The sequence below is a fragment of the Ceratosolen solmsi genome, unplaced genomic scaffold (assembly GCF_000503995.2).
Source record: "Ceratosolen solmsi marchali unplaced genomic scaffold, CerSol_1.0 scaffold6, whole genome shotgun sequence".
Taxonomy (NCBI): domain Eukaryota; kingdom Metazoa; phylum Arthropoda; class Insecta; order Hymenoptera; family Agaonidae; genus Ceratosolen; species Ceratosolen solmsi.
This window is the reverse complement of record NW_011948414.1, coordinates 13,554,976-13,573,426: the sequence shown is the minus strand read 5'-3', so window position 1 is coordinate 13,573,426 and position 18,451 is coordinate 13,554,976. Positions and strand designations below refer to the sequence as shown.

At 22.8% G+C, this 18,451-nt stretch overlaps 1 protein-coding gene across 1 annotated transcript; it reads right to left on the bottom strand.

Moving 5' to 3' along the window:
- Positions 1 to 2,877: 2,877 nt before the first annotated feature.
- Positions 2,878 to 18,385, bottom strand: bw (brown). Its single transcript, XM_011507480.1, has 15 exons — positions 18,362 to 18,385; positions 15,497 to 15,665; positions 15,330 to 15,378; positions 15,209 to 15,258; positions 12,857 to 12,990; positions 8,177 to 8,329; positions 6,857 to 7,095; positions 6,678 to 6,774; positions 6,502 to 6,609; positions 6,361 to 6,447; positions 6,061 to 6,291; positions 3,691 to 3,826; positions 3,517 to 3,622; positions 3,115 to 3,215; positions 2,878 to 3,059 (listed from the first exon to the last, which is right to left on the bottom strand). Exons 1-15 carry the CDS (start codon positions 18,383 to 18,385, stop codon positions 2,878 to 2,880), a joined length of 1,866 nt encoding a protein of 621 aa, XP_011505782.1.
- Between the last annotated feature and the right edge of the window lie 66 nt (positions 18,386 to 18,451).

Below are 18,451 nucleotides of genomic sequence, written 5' to 3'. Positions count from 1 at the left end.
CGTTTAATTAACAAATTTTCAAATGATATATATAAGTCAATAAGAGAAAATGCAGATTAGTAATTAGTAATTTCTTATGCCTGTAAGTAATTTCAATTTTTCGTTTTCCAGGCTTATCAACTTATCACAGGCTCACAAACTTATCAAAGTTTGCGGTGAAGTAGTTCTACATTTTAAATTAATATGAAGTTCTATAGTAAATTAGTAGGTGAAATTGAATCTACTACATTACGATTGGTAGGTAGAATATGTTTCGAATTACAACATATATATAGATTTAAAAAAATTATATCGACAAATTGTAATAATATTGAGTATAAATTTTATTTAGACATACGTAAATATATACTTAAATATCATACAATTAACAAGTACAATAGCAAAATATTTAATATTTACTTATATTTTATTCATATAAGACAATATTTTATAAAAATTCAAAATTCCTATGATTAGAGTAATATTATTTTTATGATTATCAATTAAGGTACGCAACGAAATTCGCACTGAATAATTATGAAATAATTTATTATTTATCATTAAAAATATATATTAACAATATTTATATATTTTTGCGTTGCTTTTAATATATTCATAGAAAAAGTAAAGAATTTATGCAGAATATATAATGTAATTAATAATATAACACTATGAAGTTTTATAAAAGTCAAGTACTTATTTTATACAATATAAAATTAAAAAAATATAATAAAATAATTCATAGAATAGTTAATGAGTTTATATTTAAAAAATTTATCCATTAATATCAGTTAACAAAAATGATTAATTTAAAATTAACCCAATATAAACAAATATTTTCTTAAAATTTAATAATTAATACTATTTAATCATGAACTTTACTATATTTAATCAAGGTTTAATAATAATTAAAAAACAATACCCTTATTTATTATTTCACTAATTATTTCATATTAATTTAATTTCCTAATAAATATTTTCAACGTATTTCAATTTCATTCATAAATTTTTTAGATTGTTTTCATTATTATTCTAATTATATGGAATCTGATCAAATATCTATACAGAATATATTACACTTACCGAATGTTTTTAAACATGCTTATAATTTCAATCGTGTTGCTTTTAATCAAGTCAATTTATGTATCTTGTAAATGTTTATATTTTATTAACGATTTTTTTATAGTTGATTATATTTAATTTTTCATTAAATTTTATTCAACACACTTACTTTTGCGATATTTTTTGTTTGATTCCATAATTATAATATATTTGTTTCAGTTTTCATTTGCCTTGATTTTTACTTATATTACAATTACAATTATTATTTAATAATATATTGTTATTAAGGTACAGCGAAATAGTGTAGTGTACAATTTGATTTTATATTGTCAATATAAAAGTAGATCAATAAAAAAATTTAAAACTATGGGAAAATACCAGCTTAACTTGTATTCATGAAAATAGAAGATTATTGATTTCAGTAACATTTACGATAACATCCAAAATATATGATGCACAACTCAAAAATAATTTAGAAAAGTTAACTTTTGAATAAAATTGAAATTGATTATAAAAAAAATTTATCAATATGTGTAGAATAATTAAATAATTTTTAACTTTTCAAAAATATTACTAATATTTATTGAATTATTACATAAAAAATAATTGAATCAATCATATTTTTAATATTGAACTTTTGAAATTTAATATTTATTATTTTCCATTATTTTCCCATGATAATATATGATACGTGCTTATCAATACAAATAATGTATAAATACTAAAAAATACTCAAAGAATGAATAATGAGATGAGATATTCGTGATGTTATAAAAAATATGTGCTTGAATTGATTCTGAAAACATTATTATCACTATTCATTATACTGTGTATTATATACATATGAATTTACTGTGACTCCAATATTTTTTTTTTTAAATTTACAAGTAGATTATGTCGTAATTGTGACTATTATTAAAATAATTTGAACACTTATTTAATAAATCTATTAAATTATTTTAATTAAAAATTATTGTAATGAAAAACGTTAAGATAAATACAACAAGAAATTAAATTCAGTTGTTATAAATATTAAGATGCACTTGAAATACATTTTTAATTCAAATAAAGATAAAGCTATCATAACAATTGTTTTTTCTGTTTATCCTAAATTTCTCTTTGTTCCATAGATTATATTTCCTAATATTTAACTAATAAATAATAAGTACATGATTTTATTCATTTATTCATATTAGTCAACTGTAGAGAATAAACGTCATATCTAGTTAATCTTCTGAGTAGAAGATTAAAAGAGTTTGATAGTCTAGTTCAGAAGATTTGTGTTAGACATTATTATATCATTCTATTATGATCCTGGCATAAGCGTATTTAAATAACATTTCATTAATAAGTCTAACTTATTTATTTTTGTTTTATTAAATAAGAACTTTCAGTATCGCAAATTCCGTTTAAACATTCTTTTAATTTCATGTTATATTCTTATTATTATAATAACTTAAAACATATCGTGAAAAATATTGCTTAACATAATTTAAAAATAAGACATATAAAAAATGAGTTTTCAAAGATATCACCATATTTTGAAATTTTAAAACTTTTTTTATAAAAACTAAAAATTATGTACATGGTTTCTATTATATAAATACTATTACTTAAAAATGTAATTTATAAATGAAATATAATGTTTTCTAAAGTGGCATATTAATTAGACTTAATTTTTAACTTTTTTTTACTTATTAATAGTAAAACCATATTAAAAAAACTTTTTATTAAAATATTATATGTAACAGTTTTTATAGAATTTATCGAAACGATTTTTACGTGATATTTTAAATAAGTTTATATTACTGTTTTCATATAACTCATTAATAATATCTAATAAATAGGTTGCTTATTACTTCTTATTCGAATCGCAAGAAATCCAATGATATGACTAATAGAAAATATTACGATTAGTCCTAAACAGTCAATGAAATAATGATCAGATTTATAGCCATATTTTTCAAGGACCATGATGCCGGTTGAAACACATGGTTCTTCCGGATCTGCAGGACAATCTATAAAAAAATAATATTAATTGTTTTTATATATAATAAATATTTTTCGGTTTACCTATTTTATCAACTTCTCGCCACTGAGTTAACGATATAGCTTCAATTCCATAATAAAAATGTGATGTGTACTTTAACCATTCTATGTGAGGAGCCAAATTTCTAGAAAAAAAATAATTCCATAGCTATTTAAATTAATATAAAAAGTATCTGCTTATTAAATTACTCGAAAATCGATTATAATCGATTATTAAATAAATCAAGTTAATATAATATACATTACAATGAGATTAATACATTAATCTCATAACTAGTAAACAATTTTTTAAAACGTTGCAATAAATGTAATATCATATAAAATACATAAAGACCCATTGAGCAAACCAATAAATGCAACGATAAATCGTGGTACATAAATAAAAATATATAAAAACGAAAATAGCTTATATCATATTTTATTTACCCGAGCTGAAGAAATAGTCCGCTAAAAATTAAAGTAATGAAGTCAATTGGTACGGAAAATAGAGATGCTGTAGTGATTGATTTAAATATTGCAGACATTAGATAACCTGAAATAATAATCGATTTAATGTATGTGTTATTATTTGATAACACATACATTTAAATGTCAACTTACCAACTGCTGATGCAGACATGGCACTAAGAACTACAGGCAAAAGAAATAAAAAAAAATTGTAGTCATTTATATTTAAGCCAACAATTGTGTATATGATGCTTATGAACATAAGTGGTTGTATGATGGCTCCTGGAATCTGATATTATATTTATTTTATTAAATAAAATATATTTATAAATATTTAATACTAATATAAAAATAAATAATTATTATAAATTTTTTTGTTAATATTAAATGAACAAAACGCTCAATTACGATGATACTATTTTTTATTATATGAATAAGATAACTTACTTGTTATAACTTGTTTAATTATATAGCTGATTTCATAAAAAAAGTACATACAAATGGAATATTTAATATTTTAGATTTAATAAGAAAAAAATTAAAATCAATAAAATAATATTAATATAAAACAGATCATTGAAAGAATTTTAATATTACTATTATAATATACTAATTTTTGTTATATTATGTACAAAACACCTCAACGTATAGAATTATGTTGTCAAATTTACAATTCAAGATAAGTATAATATCTTTAATCTGATAAAATTCAGAATATACGTAACTCGTATAAAGATTATACGAGTTTAGACGTTATAAAGATACTAAGATTGTACACATCGGATAATTTCGTGTAGTTAGGATGTAATAATTGTTTTGTAAACTATTCGTAATACGTAATTTCATGAATTTTATAACCATCAAATTTATATATCAGTTGCTTAGTTGAGGCAACGTTATGTAACTATAAAAAAATAATTGACCGTATTGAATTTGTATGAAGTTATAAAAATATATAATTAAACGATATGAAAAATATTTTTCATTACAACTTTATAACTTCTGAAGAAGTATATGCAAAGTTATTAATGAATAATAATATAAATAAAAAAGTACGATAAGTTAATGTATTAAATGTAGTAGAAATAAATATCTTCAAAATATTACTTTTATTTTTACTAATGCAATTTCATCATTAAATCCAATGAAGTTGTGATAAAGAAACTATTCTGCACTCTATCAACATTAGACAAATAGTAATCGTTTTTTATTAGAAACAGAAACATTGCAAATGTATATACTAATGTATTAATAAAGTTCGTATTTTTAGCTAAGAGTTCATTGAAGTTTTTTTTAAAATTTTTAAAATAAAAAGAAAAAAAAGTGCATAAAATAGTTACATTTGATCGAAATTAATATATAGAACTAGATATGAAGTAACAATTTATTATTTTACGATATTTTAAAAAATCTTTAAAAAGAAAATAAATAAATGTTTGAGTAATGTTCTGGTTTTATATTATACAATATTAAAATAATATTTTTGTTTTGTACTTTAAAAATAAATAAGCTATTTTTCTATTATAAAAAAGTATGTTTATTATTAAACATAATTTTTTATTAAACAAAAAGAACAGTTTATTATTTCACGATATTTTAAAAGTAGTTAGTTAACAGTGCAACTCAAAATTAAGAACAGTCTAGTTACGAATTTTCAGTTAGAAAATAAAAGAGCAAGATTCTGTAGCAAAATAAGAGTGTACTAAATATGTATAGTATGATAATCAAGAAACTTAATTGTTGAAATGTTTTCGAATTATGTTTAATAAAACTTTAAATATTAAAGAAAACTTTATAAATATTTATTAACTAAAAATTATATTTGTTTATATATCAAGTATTTTTTTATAGTATTGTATCTATTTAGATAATTCTAAAATAATTATAAAATAATTTATTTCAGTTATAACGTAAGTGCATTGATGTATACTTGTTTTTTCATATTTCTTATATATTGATAAGTTTCATATATTTATTATATAGCTACATAAAATACTATGTGAAAAAAACTTTCTGTGCTTAGTGAAAAAGATTGATTATAATTTAAAGATATATAAGAGTTCAATATAATTTATGATTTATTAATTAATAAATTAATATGAAACTAATATACGCGTTATATTATTATTATAGGTTTACAAATTTATTTGTTGTAAAAACATTGATTTTTTATATCTAAATCATGCTTTTTAATAATGCTTTTTTAATATCACTTATCTATCTCTTCTAAATTTTACTACTTAAATTTATTTTCCGCACTCTATTATTGAAAACTCGCGACACCATATTTCAAATATACTTTTATACATTTTTAACAATGTTAATTACATTATTATAAAATAAAATGTTCGATATAATTAATAATAATTAATTATGATCAAATTATTATTTATATTTTAAAAATTAATTATAGATATATAATTCGTATTTTATGCACACAATATATATGAAATTGAATAAAAAATATTTACTTTTTTTTATTAAATTATTAATTTCTAAATATATTAAAATTACATTACATACCGTTATTATAATTTTACTTAAATAATAAGGAGCTGGATTGTAAAGACCATTAGAAATATCTCTTAATAATAGAGGTAGCTCATTTGAAAAAGTATAGAATACCGAATAGTTAAATGTAAATATTGTTTCAGTAATTATGAGATACATAAGACCCTGTATGCTTTGTATACCATTTTGATCAATATTTTTCATAATTCCAATGTATGGTGTACTTAAAAGAATACCAATAAACTGAAATTGAAGTATTTAATGTTATCAATGAAAATTAATAATGTTAACATTCTAATATTTTTAACTAACCATGTACAAAGAAAATCTGAAACATATTGATGATAAATTCCTTTTATAATCGATGTAAATTCTCCACATAAGCCAGTGAAGTTGTGTAATATTTCCAATTTTTTTTAATTTACTTTGTGCTAAAAAATTTACAGAAAATACTTTATGTTGTGAATTAGCTGATAATGTTTCTGTAACTGATTTACTGATTATTTTTACAAGTTGTTGGCCATAAATCGATTCTTCAAATTTATCACAAATCCATTTTACCTAAAATGAATATAATTTTTATTAAAATTAAAATAAAATATTTTTAAAAAGATTAATATTTAGCCTACCTTCTTTAAATTTTCAGATTCTCTCTCTCGATTAATTGAAAGTTGCTTTACCAAAAATTCAGCAATGTTAAATGTAGTAGGGCATTCAAAATTCAAACTATAAATTGAAATGTTCTAATATAATTCTATTTTAATTACATAATTTCAATATATTATTAATTAATAATTGGTTAAGTTACCTTTGTAAAAATCTTAAGGCCTCTAAGGTATTTCCTTGAAATGCCAATCTTCCACTCGAAAGTATAATAATTTCATGGAAAAGCTCTAAAAGCCCTGATGCAGGTTGATGAATGGAACAGATAACTATACATCCTCGATTAGCTAAGTCTCGTAATGTTTTAATTACAGTCAATGCTGCAAAACTATCTAGACCTGTTGTCGGTTCATCGCAGAATATTATTCTTGGTTCATTAAGTAGCTATCATACACACATATACATATACATATATATATATATATATATATATATATATATATATATATATATACACATATAAATATTGAAAAATTCACACGCATATGCATTGCATGCGCGTGTGTACGAACGAGTGTAAACGCACAACATATCAGCATAATTGTAATAGTATAAAATAGGAAAAATGGATAAATTAATTAATAATTTATATAAATCCATTATCGTTATAATTTTGATTTTTACCGAGCTTATTGATTTATGAATTAATTTACAAATAATAAAACTTCTATTTGAATATAAACTTTCAGCATTGAATAGAATTAGATGGAAATAAAACAAATAGAAACTTTTTTAGAATTAACAGAATTAATCAGGAAAATAAAAAATTAAATAAAAAGAAGAGAGATTTCAATAAAAATATAGAAATTTTAACTTTGGCTCCAGTTGACATACATTACTTAATTGGAATGATCTTGTAATATCCATTCAATTACACGTCCTCTCAAAGATAACAAACGAAGGAAACTGGATTGTATTGTAATTTTAAATTAAAAATTAATAAAATATAATTTTATTATTTATTTTAAAGTCTTTGAAAAGGATATTATACTATTTTCTTAATATATAGATGGTTAAAAAAATAAAAAATTCAATATAATTGAAGTATTACTATATTTACAATAATATAGTATTTATATAATATATACTATAATATAGTATACTATAATATAGTAATATACTATTACTATAAAATAATTACTATAAAATTTTATTAAATATTAGATAAAATTTGATGAACACAAATGATTTTTTAGTATTTTATCACATTAACACAATTCTTTCTTAAAAAAAAGTAATTAAGATACGAAATAAAAATTTGTTTGCTTTCTTTTTATGAAATATTAAACTTTCATTTCTAAGCTAATTAGATACAAATAATTAAATCGTTTTTACGATTCCTCAATCTACTTTTTTAAATTATATTAATTTTATTAAAAATAAGTCAATATTTATAAATTTGTAAATTTAATTAATTTCTAGTTAAATAAATTAATAGAAAAAATCAGTTTTCTATTTATATTACCTCAACTGCCAATGATATTCTTTTTCTTTCTCCACAAGATAATTGTGAAAGTTTTGTCGAACAACATTTTACTAAACCTAATTGTGTAAGTAAAACTGAAATACGTTGTTTCCGTAGCGGTGATTGATATTCTCGATCCATTTTCATTCGTGCCTGTAAATTATTGATTATTGAATTACAGACTCATAAAAAAAATATTTAAATTCAAGTTTCATAAGTTAAAAAGATAAAACTAATGAAATTATTACACAATTATGAAATAAACTATATAAAATATTATATGATATGATTAATGTTTTCTTATAACTTAATTAACCTTGTATTAACTACTATTTAAAATAAAATAAGTTTGTACAACCGTTGTAAGCAAATATGGATTAAAACAATTATGATTCTCTTTAGATGAAATTCTTATTCGTATCATTATATTTTGAAAGTATTTATGAGCACATTTAATTTATTATACATAAACTAAATTTTTATCGGTTTAATGGATATTCGTTTGAACTGAAAATGAATTTTCTTTAATACAAAAATGTTTCTTATCGAAATAGCAAATAAAAATAATTTCTGTTTCTAAAACGTTGCTAAATTAAAAACTATGCTATATGAATTATTTATTTGAAATGTATATCAGTGAGTCACAATTTCTTATTTTTATGTTGATGTTTATATTTTGCAATATTTATCTCCAGATGTTAATATTATAAAATATTATGGATTCCATGATTTATCACAGCAATTGCGTATTTTCTCTTACATCAAATATCATACAATGGATATTAGTTTGCCTAGCGACGGTATATACCTGATTTATTTGCTGATTATTTTCGCTTGTATAAATTATATTTTAATATAAAGTGAAAATTATTTACAATTAATTTATACAAAGAGATATGATATTTAGATCTATTATATAATTTTCAATATTAATGTTTAGTTAATGGTAAAGTAAGATTCATAGAATGTAATTGTAGTTTGTGTGATGATATTTTACATACACAGCATGCACTTGTAGATATATGCTAATTGTATAGTGAATACTTGTTTCGAGTAAATATAAAATATGAAGAGTAAATAGTTGATATGAAAAAGCCTATTAAATATTAATGATTAAAACAATCTATAAGATCTATCGGATCGTATGCTTTTAATTAATAAAGTAACTACTTATGTCAGCATTTCCTTTTTAGAATAATTATCATTTGTGGATTATTGTTATTTATATATTATTGACTTATATATTATTATTATTGTGACTATGATGTTCACTATCATATGCACTAGTGTGGAAAAAACAATTCGGAAACCATACCTCGTAAGTGTAAAACGACAAAGCATACAATATAATAAAAAAATGTATATAGTATGATAGTAAAAAAGATTTATCTAATCAAAATTTTTTTATAGAATATTTTTAAATTTTAGTTTTTAATAATTTTAATGAAAATGTATAAATAGGAAAATTCTATATTTTTATCATTGAACAGTTAAGTACTTATATTAAAATGAACGGTCTTTGGTTTTTAAATCAATTTGAATAGTCTTATATTAAAAATATAAACAATAATGTTTTATATACTTTTAAAATTAAAAATAAAAATGATTTAATTAATTAATCAAATTTACAGAATTAAATATTCTGTAATGTATATATATATATATATAAAAGGATTTATATTTATCGTGTATTTTAATAAAGTGGTTAATGATTAATTTTTGGTAAGTATAAATTTTTGTAATTTGTATGATAAAATTTAGGTTATTAAACAGAAATTAATTGTTTTACTTATTTATTTAAGTTATTTTATAATTAAATTTTCATACTGTTTAAACTTCAAATGATTTCATTGTTTAATATTTTGAATGAAATTATAAAAAGAGCTGCCTGGGGATTGATTAAAAACATATCGATCTGTTATCTCTTGTGTTGTGGAATTTTTGGCAATTTTTTGCATTTCAAGTGTGAACCACAAAGACTAACGTCGTGATGATATAAGCAATTCACGCAGAGTCGTCTCTCTGCTACCAGTCTTCGTCTGTCTACGTCGGGCTTACTCCTAAATTGATCACAAAAGAAGATTGGGTGTTCTCTATCGTAATAGGAGCAGCTTTTTTTTATCTCGATCTGAAGAAGGACTGGACGGAGGTTTCTTTACAGATAATTGGTAACAGTTGGAGGACCTTTTTTTGAGGACAAGGATTGTATCGATCGAGATTCCATCGGTGCAGGTTACGGTGATCGTGCAAGAGGTTGAGTCACCTCTTCACCTTTTCGTAGTGACCTCCCCCTGTTTGTGAGGAACGTTTTTAATTGGTCTAATCGCGGATAGGTAGTGGATGTCCCGATTGAAGCTTCCCATAGCTCCATGGTGACGTGGTCAAAGTAGAGTGAAATTTGATGTACCAGGATGTAATTCCACAAGTCTGGCAGGCTATTCAAGGAGAGGAGATGCTTAATTTCCTCTTCTGATCTTTTGGCCAGATTCTGTAGGGTGTCTGCGTCACCTTTTACTGGTTTTGCGGGGGGGGGGGGATACTTTAAGAAGGCCGGAACGGATTGAAAGACGTTGGTTTTTCTACTGCTCATTAAGCAGCTCTCATGCTAGCATTAGTGTCCCTTTATTAATGACAGAGTTGACTCGTCTAATGAGGTGTAGAGGTAATGTAATTTTTCCACCTGAGTGATGTCTTTGTTGTCCAAGACGAGTGTCGTGAAGAGGTCGCTGAATCCATCCCAGTCTTCTTGTTTTCCAGAGAATTTGGGGAGTTTTAGCACTGGTAGACGGCTCCCGGTTATTTTTATTAGAGGTACTGAGGCCTGGTGCTCGTTGCATCCGACCATGTATCGTTGGCGAAGCGTGCTGATGATACCTAGCGTGGTAGTGTATTGAGCGGTTTCTCTTTTGAAGGGATCTGATGAAAGATATTCATGATCTTTTTGATCCGCTAGCCAGATGATCTCTAAGTACACGTGTTTCTTGGCAAAGGCCTTGTGAATCTCCTCTGGTACTGAGTAGGAGTCCGAGAGTTCCTCTACTGTGACGTTGGGTCCAGATTTGGCATATTGTTCAGCGAGGGTCTGTAATAGTTCAAAACACTTAAGCTGTGTTTTTATTTTCATTGAAAATTCATTGTTTCTATGTGGGGATGAGATGCTGCGAAAAATTGCAGCCCTCGCTGATTTGGTGGCCATGGGTGTTTTGGTGCCCTTGACATCCATTGTGACCCTTTTTTTGTATCTTACTTATTCGTCATGAACTGAAGGAGAGGGAGTTCCGAATCTCCCTTTTGAGATCGAACGGTCAACGATTCGTAAAGTAGTACCACGTGTTATGTGAATATGACGTTTCCCACTATGTCCGACAGACCCGATGTTTGCAGGTCCGGCTTGTTTCCTTGAATCTGCTATCTGGCAATGTGATAATCCGGCTCGAAGGGCCAAATGTTTGAAATTTAATGTTTATTTTATTGCTCGAACTGCCAATTCAATAGTTCAGTGGATTAATCTCTCGCCATAGCGATTAGGAAGAAAGTGTGACCTGTTCGAGCGTATTGCGTCACCGACTTTAGTGGGGATGAGTTCTAGTCCCGACAACGTAAGTACATGTAGAAGATAGTTTTTACGGTCTCAGCCCTGTGTGGTATTTGAGAGAGTATTGTCTGGGTTTGTAAGTGTTGTGCGCAGCTTGATTCGAGCGGGAGTGACTAATTTTGTACAATTAATAGAGAGGAGGTACCTTATGAACTACCGTACTGGCCCGCTGGTTTGGAGGCGTGTTTGGCGCACCTTATTGATTACGATCCCAATGACTTCACTGTTCGATTGCTACCCTAGTTGCAATATATTCTTATAACGTGGCACGTATGCCTTTTAGATCGATTGTCGGAGATTTAGGTTGAACTTCGTGCTTGCGCAAGTGATCCTGATGTATGAACCGCACTAACTAATAATACTAATAAATCAATGAACGAGGTGTAGAATTACAACAAGCCATAACTGAGTTGATGGTAAAAACACCGTCGAACAGTGGTTCGGTGCGTGGCGCGCTGCTCTTAAATATTCGCGACATGGCTTGCGACACCGGCAACAGCACCGTAGCCTCTGGAATATTTTAGAAGCTTCATCGACGTTGCTATGCATAAATATTGTTGTATATTAGACGTTATGGTGTAGGAAAATTCCTGGAATCACTGAATCATGTTTACAAACAAACGTTTGTAACTCTCCCAATTTTAAATTTGAATTAAGCTGCCTCAAACCCGAACACGATCAAAAATACTAAACAATGCATATCAATTAATTTAAATTAGATGATAATATATGCCAAAAAATTTATTTAATGAAAATCTGTTCCAGGCAAAGAAAATAATTACTAATATATATATATATATGTTGATGCATATATGAATATAAACGTAAAATTTATATCTCATTTATCACTCTGCAAATCTAATTAAATAAATTTGTGATAAATGTATATATCTCATTAAAATAAATATTTATATCTTTTCGTATTTATAATTTTAGTATACACTTACCATCCATCTACAACGAAGTAGTAAACAATCTTTTCTGTTAATATATAAATGATAAATGAGATAATCTGGATTTAATGGACAAACGGAGAATATAGTGAATACAATATATTCTTTTTGGTATACTGTATTTATAATTACCATAAATTCCATGTGTTCCTGTACAGTTAATGATTCTATTGTAATATCTTGTTGAGGAACAAAACCAGATATTCGTGACATTGTTTCAGTGTCCGCAGATTTACCATTGAGTAATACTTCACCGCATACTGTTCCTAAATAATTGAACTAATTACAAATACAGATTATACAAATTTATTATATGTATATTTATTATATTATTATTTATTTAATTGTTATACATATATATTATATAAATGTAATATGTATATCATGCAATAATTATATTTATAAGTACAGCTGATCATTCAGTAAAGAATATACAATTATTTTTTTACTTAAATATCTATAAAACAAATTTAATACATTATAATAAATTATAGTAAAAAAATTAAATTCATTATAATTAATATCGTAATAAGAGCTACAGGAAAGACTATTCAAGCAGTCTGAAATAAGTATATTGAATCAAATATATGTTTGGGAAAAAAGAAAATCAATCGAATTATAATTTAACTAATCAATAATACAGAGTAAATGATGTCAAATATCCGTTATAGAAAAATTTTTTAAAAAAAATTTTTTAATAAATTAATTCCTACTCTCATTCTTGTATTTAATATACTTGATATAACTATACTGTTAACTATACTATACTACTTTAATATAATTTTTATTTATAGAATATATAATTAATATGAATAAAAATGAAAAAAAAATTGTAAATTATATTATTACTTAGTGATCACAAATAAAACTTAAAAAAATAAATATCAATTAAAAATCGATATTTTTAAGAAATTAAAGTAGTTTGTTTTTATTGGTCCAAAAAATTTTCAATTTTTTAAGATTTATATACTATATTTCATTGAATCTATGTTTAGGTTTAATTTAAAATATTTTCATGCTTAATATTATAATTTATTTTCTAATATTAATATATTCACAATATTTATTACAATATTTTGTAAACCTAGTAATTCCCATATTTAGTATTCAGTTATCCTTATAAAACCAATGTATCTTTACTTATTATTTTTGCATAAATTATGAAACGTAATTGAATTATTAATAAATTTCATTAACGCCATCAGATGTACTTCATTAGATATAAAAATCTGCAGATAGATCAAAGCAAAAAAATTTATTATCGGTTGAGTCAATCTTTCTGATTTAATCTTTTAGTTTTTGTTTCTAAAAAAATTACTACTGATTTACTTTATCTTTACTCTCATCGTTACATTAATTATTTTTATGAATAACTCCTTAATATATATTAAAATATACTTTAAAAATCCTACAATTACATAAATTCGTAATAATTGAAATATACAGTATAAAATATTTAATACACAATCTCCTAATAGATGAAGTTTTGACACACTTTATACAAATGCTGCTATTTGGTATATCTATAAATTTTAAAGGTATTTCATTTCTACGTATAATTTCTGTTACATCGTATTCATATAGACTTACTTGTACTTTTATATTTAAAATTTAAAAATAATAGCGTATATGCATTTGTTCAGGATTAAGTACTTTATTTTGCAATTGGGGAGCCGTATTTATAAAAGTGTAAACACAGTAATACTAGCATCGTATCACAAAAATGTTAGAAGTAATATTTAATCAGATACGAATATAATATAGTATTAAAATATAATTAAACGAACATTTTTTAAATAATATTTTATTAAATCATAAATAAACTATATCGAATAAATTATAACGAATAAATTGTAATAAATAATCTATAAAATACAAATATATATACATCAGATTAATAATAAAATTAATTAAAATTTTATATCTATAATTAAAGTATTTTATTATATATTTTATTGTATATTTTATTCTAAATTATATTTTTCATTATAGCCACAGACATACTATGAACTATTAATAAACGTTTGTTCAAAATAATACATTATTTGATTACATAAACAATCAACCATATTTTTATCTTGTTAACTGTATTTGCGAGTTTCTTTAAATAATAATTTTTTCAATATTTATATTATCCAATTTTTCAAATTTGAGTTTAAATGTAGTTAAATAATTAATCTTCCGAAGTAGCTTAGCATATACGTTTCTGATATAACAATTTATTAATATGTAAACATCATACTTGCGCTGTATTTTTCTAAATATAGTTTCAACTTTATATCTATTAATACTATGTTCTTTACATATAAATATTAAGTATAATTTCATATCAAAATATATGGTAAAATTACATAATTTATTCCATGGAGATATCTTCACAATAAGTTTTTTTTTAACTCTAAAGAATATTTATACTACATGTTTGAAGATTTATATTTCATGTTTCATTATTAATTATATATTTATTTATAAAAGAACTTTTACCTTTAATTCGCAGACTTATTCTTGCTAGTAGACTTGTTTTTCCAGCGCCACTAAGTAAAACAGAATCAATTTATAAAAGAATTTGAAAACAAAATTAAAAGAAGTTAAATAAAGTAATTACCTTGGACCCATTATAGCCATTAAAGTTCCTGATTTCACGATACCATGAACTAATTAGTATTAATATACCAAATAAAATTATAATTATTATTAATTTTTTTTAATTATTTTTGGAAGTAAAATTTTAATTTGCATGTTAATTAATTCTTATTAATTAATCTAGATTACCTCCATTTAATAATTTGACATATTCAATTTGTTTTCCAATAAAAAAATCTCGTAAATAATTTCCACCTCTTCTTCTTTCAACTTTATAAGATATATTCCTCCACGAAAGACTTATTTCGTTTGGCAAACAAAACTTTGTTAATTGGGATATTGATACATCGTTCTGGTTCTAAAAATTATGTTATTTATTCATTAATTTTACTTATTTTTGTATCTTGCGTATAATGAATCTATGGAAATCTATAATATTATTGATTTCATATTAAAATTAATATGCATTACCAAAGTATACAATATATATTACTAATAACATTTTTATTTAATATTATCTCTTATAAAAATTCATATCGTTTTTCTGAAAATTATAATTCTGTTTATGAATAATATTCAATTTTCTACATATTAAATATATATCATTAATTTATATACTACAAATTTATATGAATTTAGAAACGAATACTTTTATTTCAATTATTAAAGTAATTTTTAAAAACAAAGTTAAATAAAAATTAATAGTGATTTAATAGCTAGGCAGCAATAGATTAATGCTACAGATAAATTATCTATTTTGACACTTTTATAGTTATACTTTATGACAATTAAATAATATTAATGATAATAAAACCTTTAAAGTTAGCTAATGGGTTAATATTTAAAGTTAATTAAAGAATATATTTTTTATAATACATTGTAGAAAGGAATAGGAATCTCTATAATTTATTACACATTATATACATCTTTGTAGCATCTATTTCAGCATATACATAATAAGCTTTTCAATATATTCATAACTCCTCTAAATCAGAAAGAAATGATTTAAAAAAAATTTGGTATTTATTATTCTTGACTTTTAAATTGTGTCTATATATATTTAATTAAATTTCTTCATTCAATTAAAAAATATACATTATACAAATTACTACATGAATTTATTAATCATTTAAATAAAAAATTACTTTACATATACTTATTTTATAAAATATAAAAATATTAATATTATTCTAAAAGAAATTACTTTCAATATAAAAATATCATTTTTTAAAGTTATTAGAATTGAATATGCTAAAAACATAATGATTCCAATTTTATTTCATATTTTTAATTTTATTCTAAATTGTACAATTATAAGAAGTTAAGTGAAAATAACGATATGTGAATAAAGACAATTCTACTAGCAAAATAACAGACAATGCATATAATTATTTATTATACTACTAAGTATACTTATTGAATAATTATTCAATCTTTACACGCTCAGTCACTTTATAAGAAATCATTAATTATTAATCAAATTCAAACAAATATAATCATTTATTGAAAAGTTTGTATAATTTAACTAGCTATCAAAATTAAACATTAAAATTTTTGTGTGATTAATAAAAAAATTAAAACTATCCATTCTTATTTAATATTCTTATTTAATAGTCTTCATAAATTATTTTAAAATCTATAAAATTAAAAATAATGATTTATATTTGTCATAATTTGATATAATAATATATACATAACTTTAAAAATTAAAAAACTCAATAAAAATTTAAAACTTTTCTTTTTATTTGAAAATTAATTGAAATAAATAATTACTTGAATATATTAAATTAATGTTATCATAACGCAATAAGTTATAGTTATATACTATACGCCTTATTGCGACAGTATGGTCAATAACAACTTTGTCAACATGTATCCAGTGTAGGTTTATATTTCATATTTCTCATTAAACCAGTCGAGACTGTGGGATCGGAATTGTGATTATATAAAATTTAATTTGATTAAATAAAATTAAATAACAGATAAGTTTAATTAAAAATATTTTTAAATTATATAAATGTATGTAATATAAAATAAACTTGGAATAAGAATAGTTTTATTGAAAATATACTAAAATTTATTAGCAATTTCATATAAAATAGTTTAAATAAATATTAGAAGCATTTCAGTTAAAATTTATAATTAATTTAGATAATATTGAGTTATTAATAATCAAATTACTTGATATCATACAAAAATAATACGATCAATATATATAAATATAAAATTAATATAATTGAAAAATTTCTTTAAAATATCAATAATATTCTATACTTTCTAATTATCAATTAATTACACAAATGCATAAGAAATGTTTAAATCAGAAGATTATTTATTAATATATGAAAATGTTATAGGGGTTTATCACCTTCTAAATATAATCAAAATTTATATTAAAACTATATTACAATTTAATAAATTAAGATAGATTTTATTATGTTTGATCTTCCTTCATCGATGTCTAGTTAATATGCTAATTAACAATAATCGTCGATCCAATTAAATTTAATATTATATTCAACAAATCAAATTGTTAACATGGACGAATAAAATTTTTAATTATTTTCTTAAAATATTATTTCAATTAATAATGTATCAATCAGTTTATATATTTATATATATATATATATATATATATATATACATTGAAATTGTTAAGCAAAATTAATTTTTTATAAAAAAGCTGATTTTTAATTATTTAAAATATATTTTATATCCTTTGTTTTTTAAAACTTATTATTTTGAAATCCTTACTGATTATTATTCATTATTAGAGAATGTTAAGTACATTATATTAATAACTTAATATGTGTTTATTTGAAACAAAAAAGACGTTATAAAAGACATTTTCTAAATTTATTTGGAATTAAAGTTTTTGATAATTTTGGGTTAATATTTTAAATGCATGTATGCATGATATGTATATGCATCTAATTTAAATTATGCATACAAACAAAATGATCAAATTATTAACAGTATTAAACGGCGTAATATTTAAATATATAGAGTTACTTCATTTATAAGCGAATAATAAAGCAAAAATGAAAACGTTACCCGGGTGAATACAAAAGTCGCCATTATCTTGATACATCGTTTATTTTCTCATTTTATTTCTAATATTTAATAATTTATATATCAAAGCAT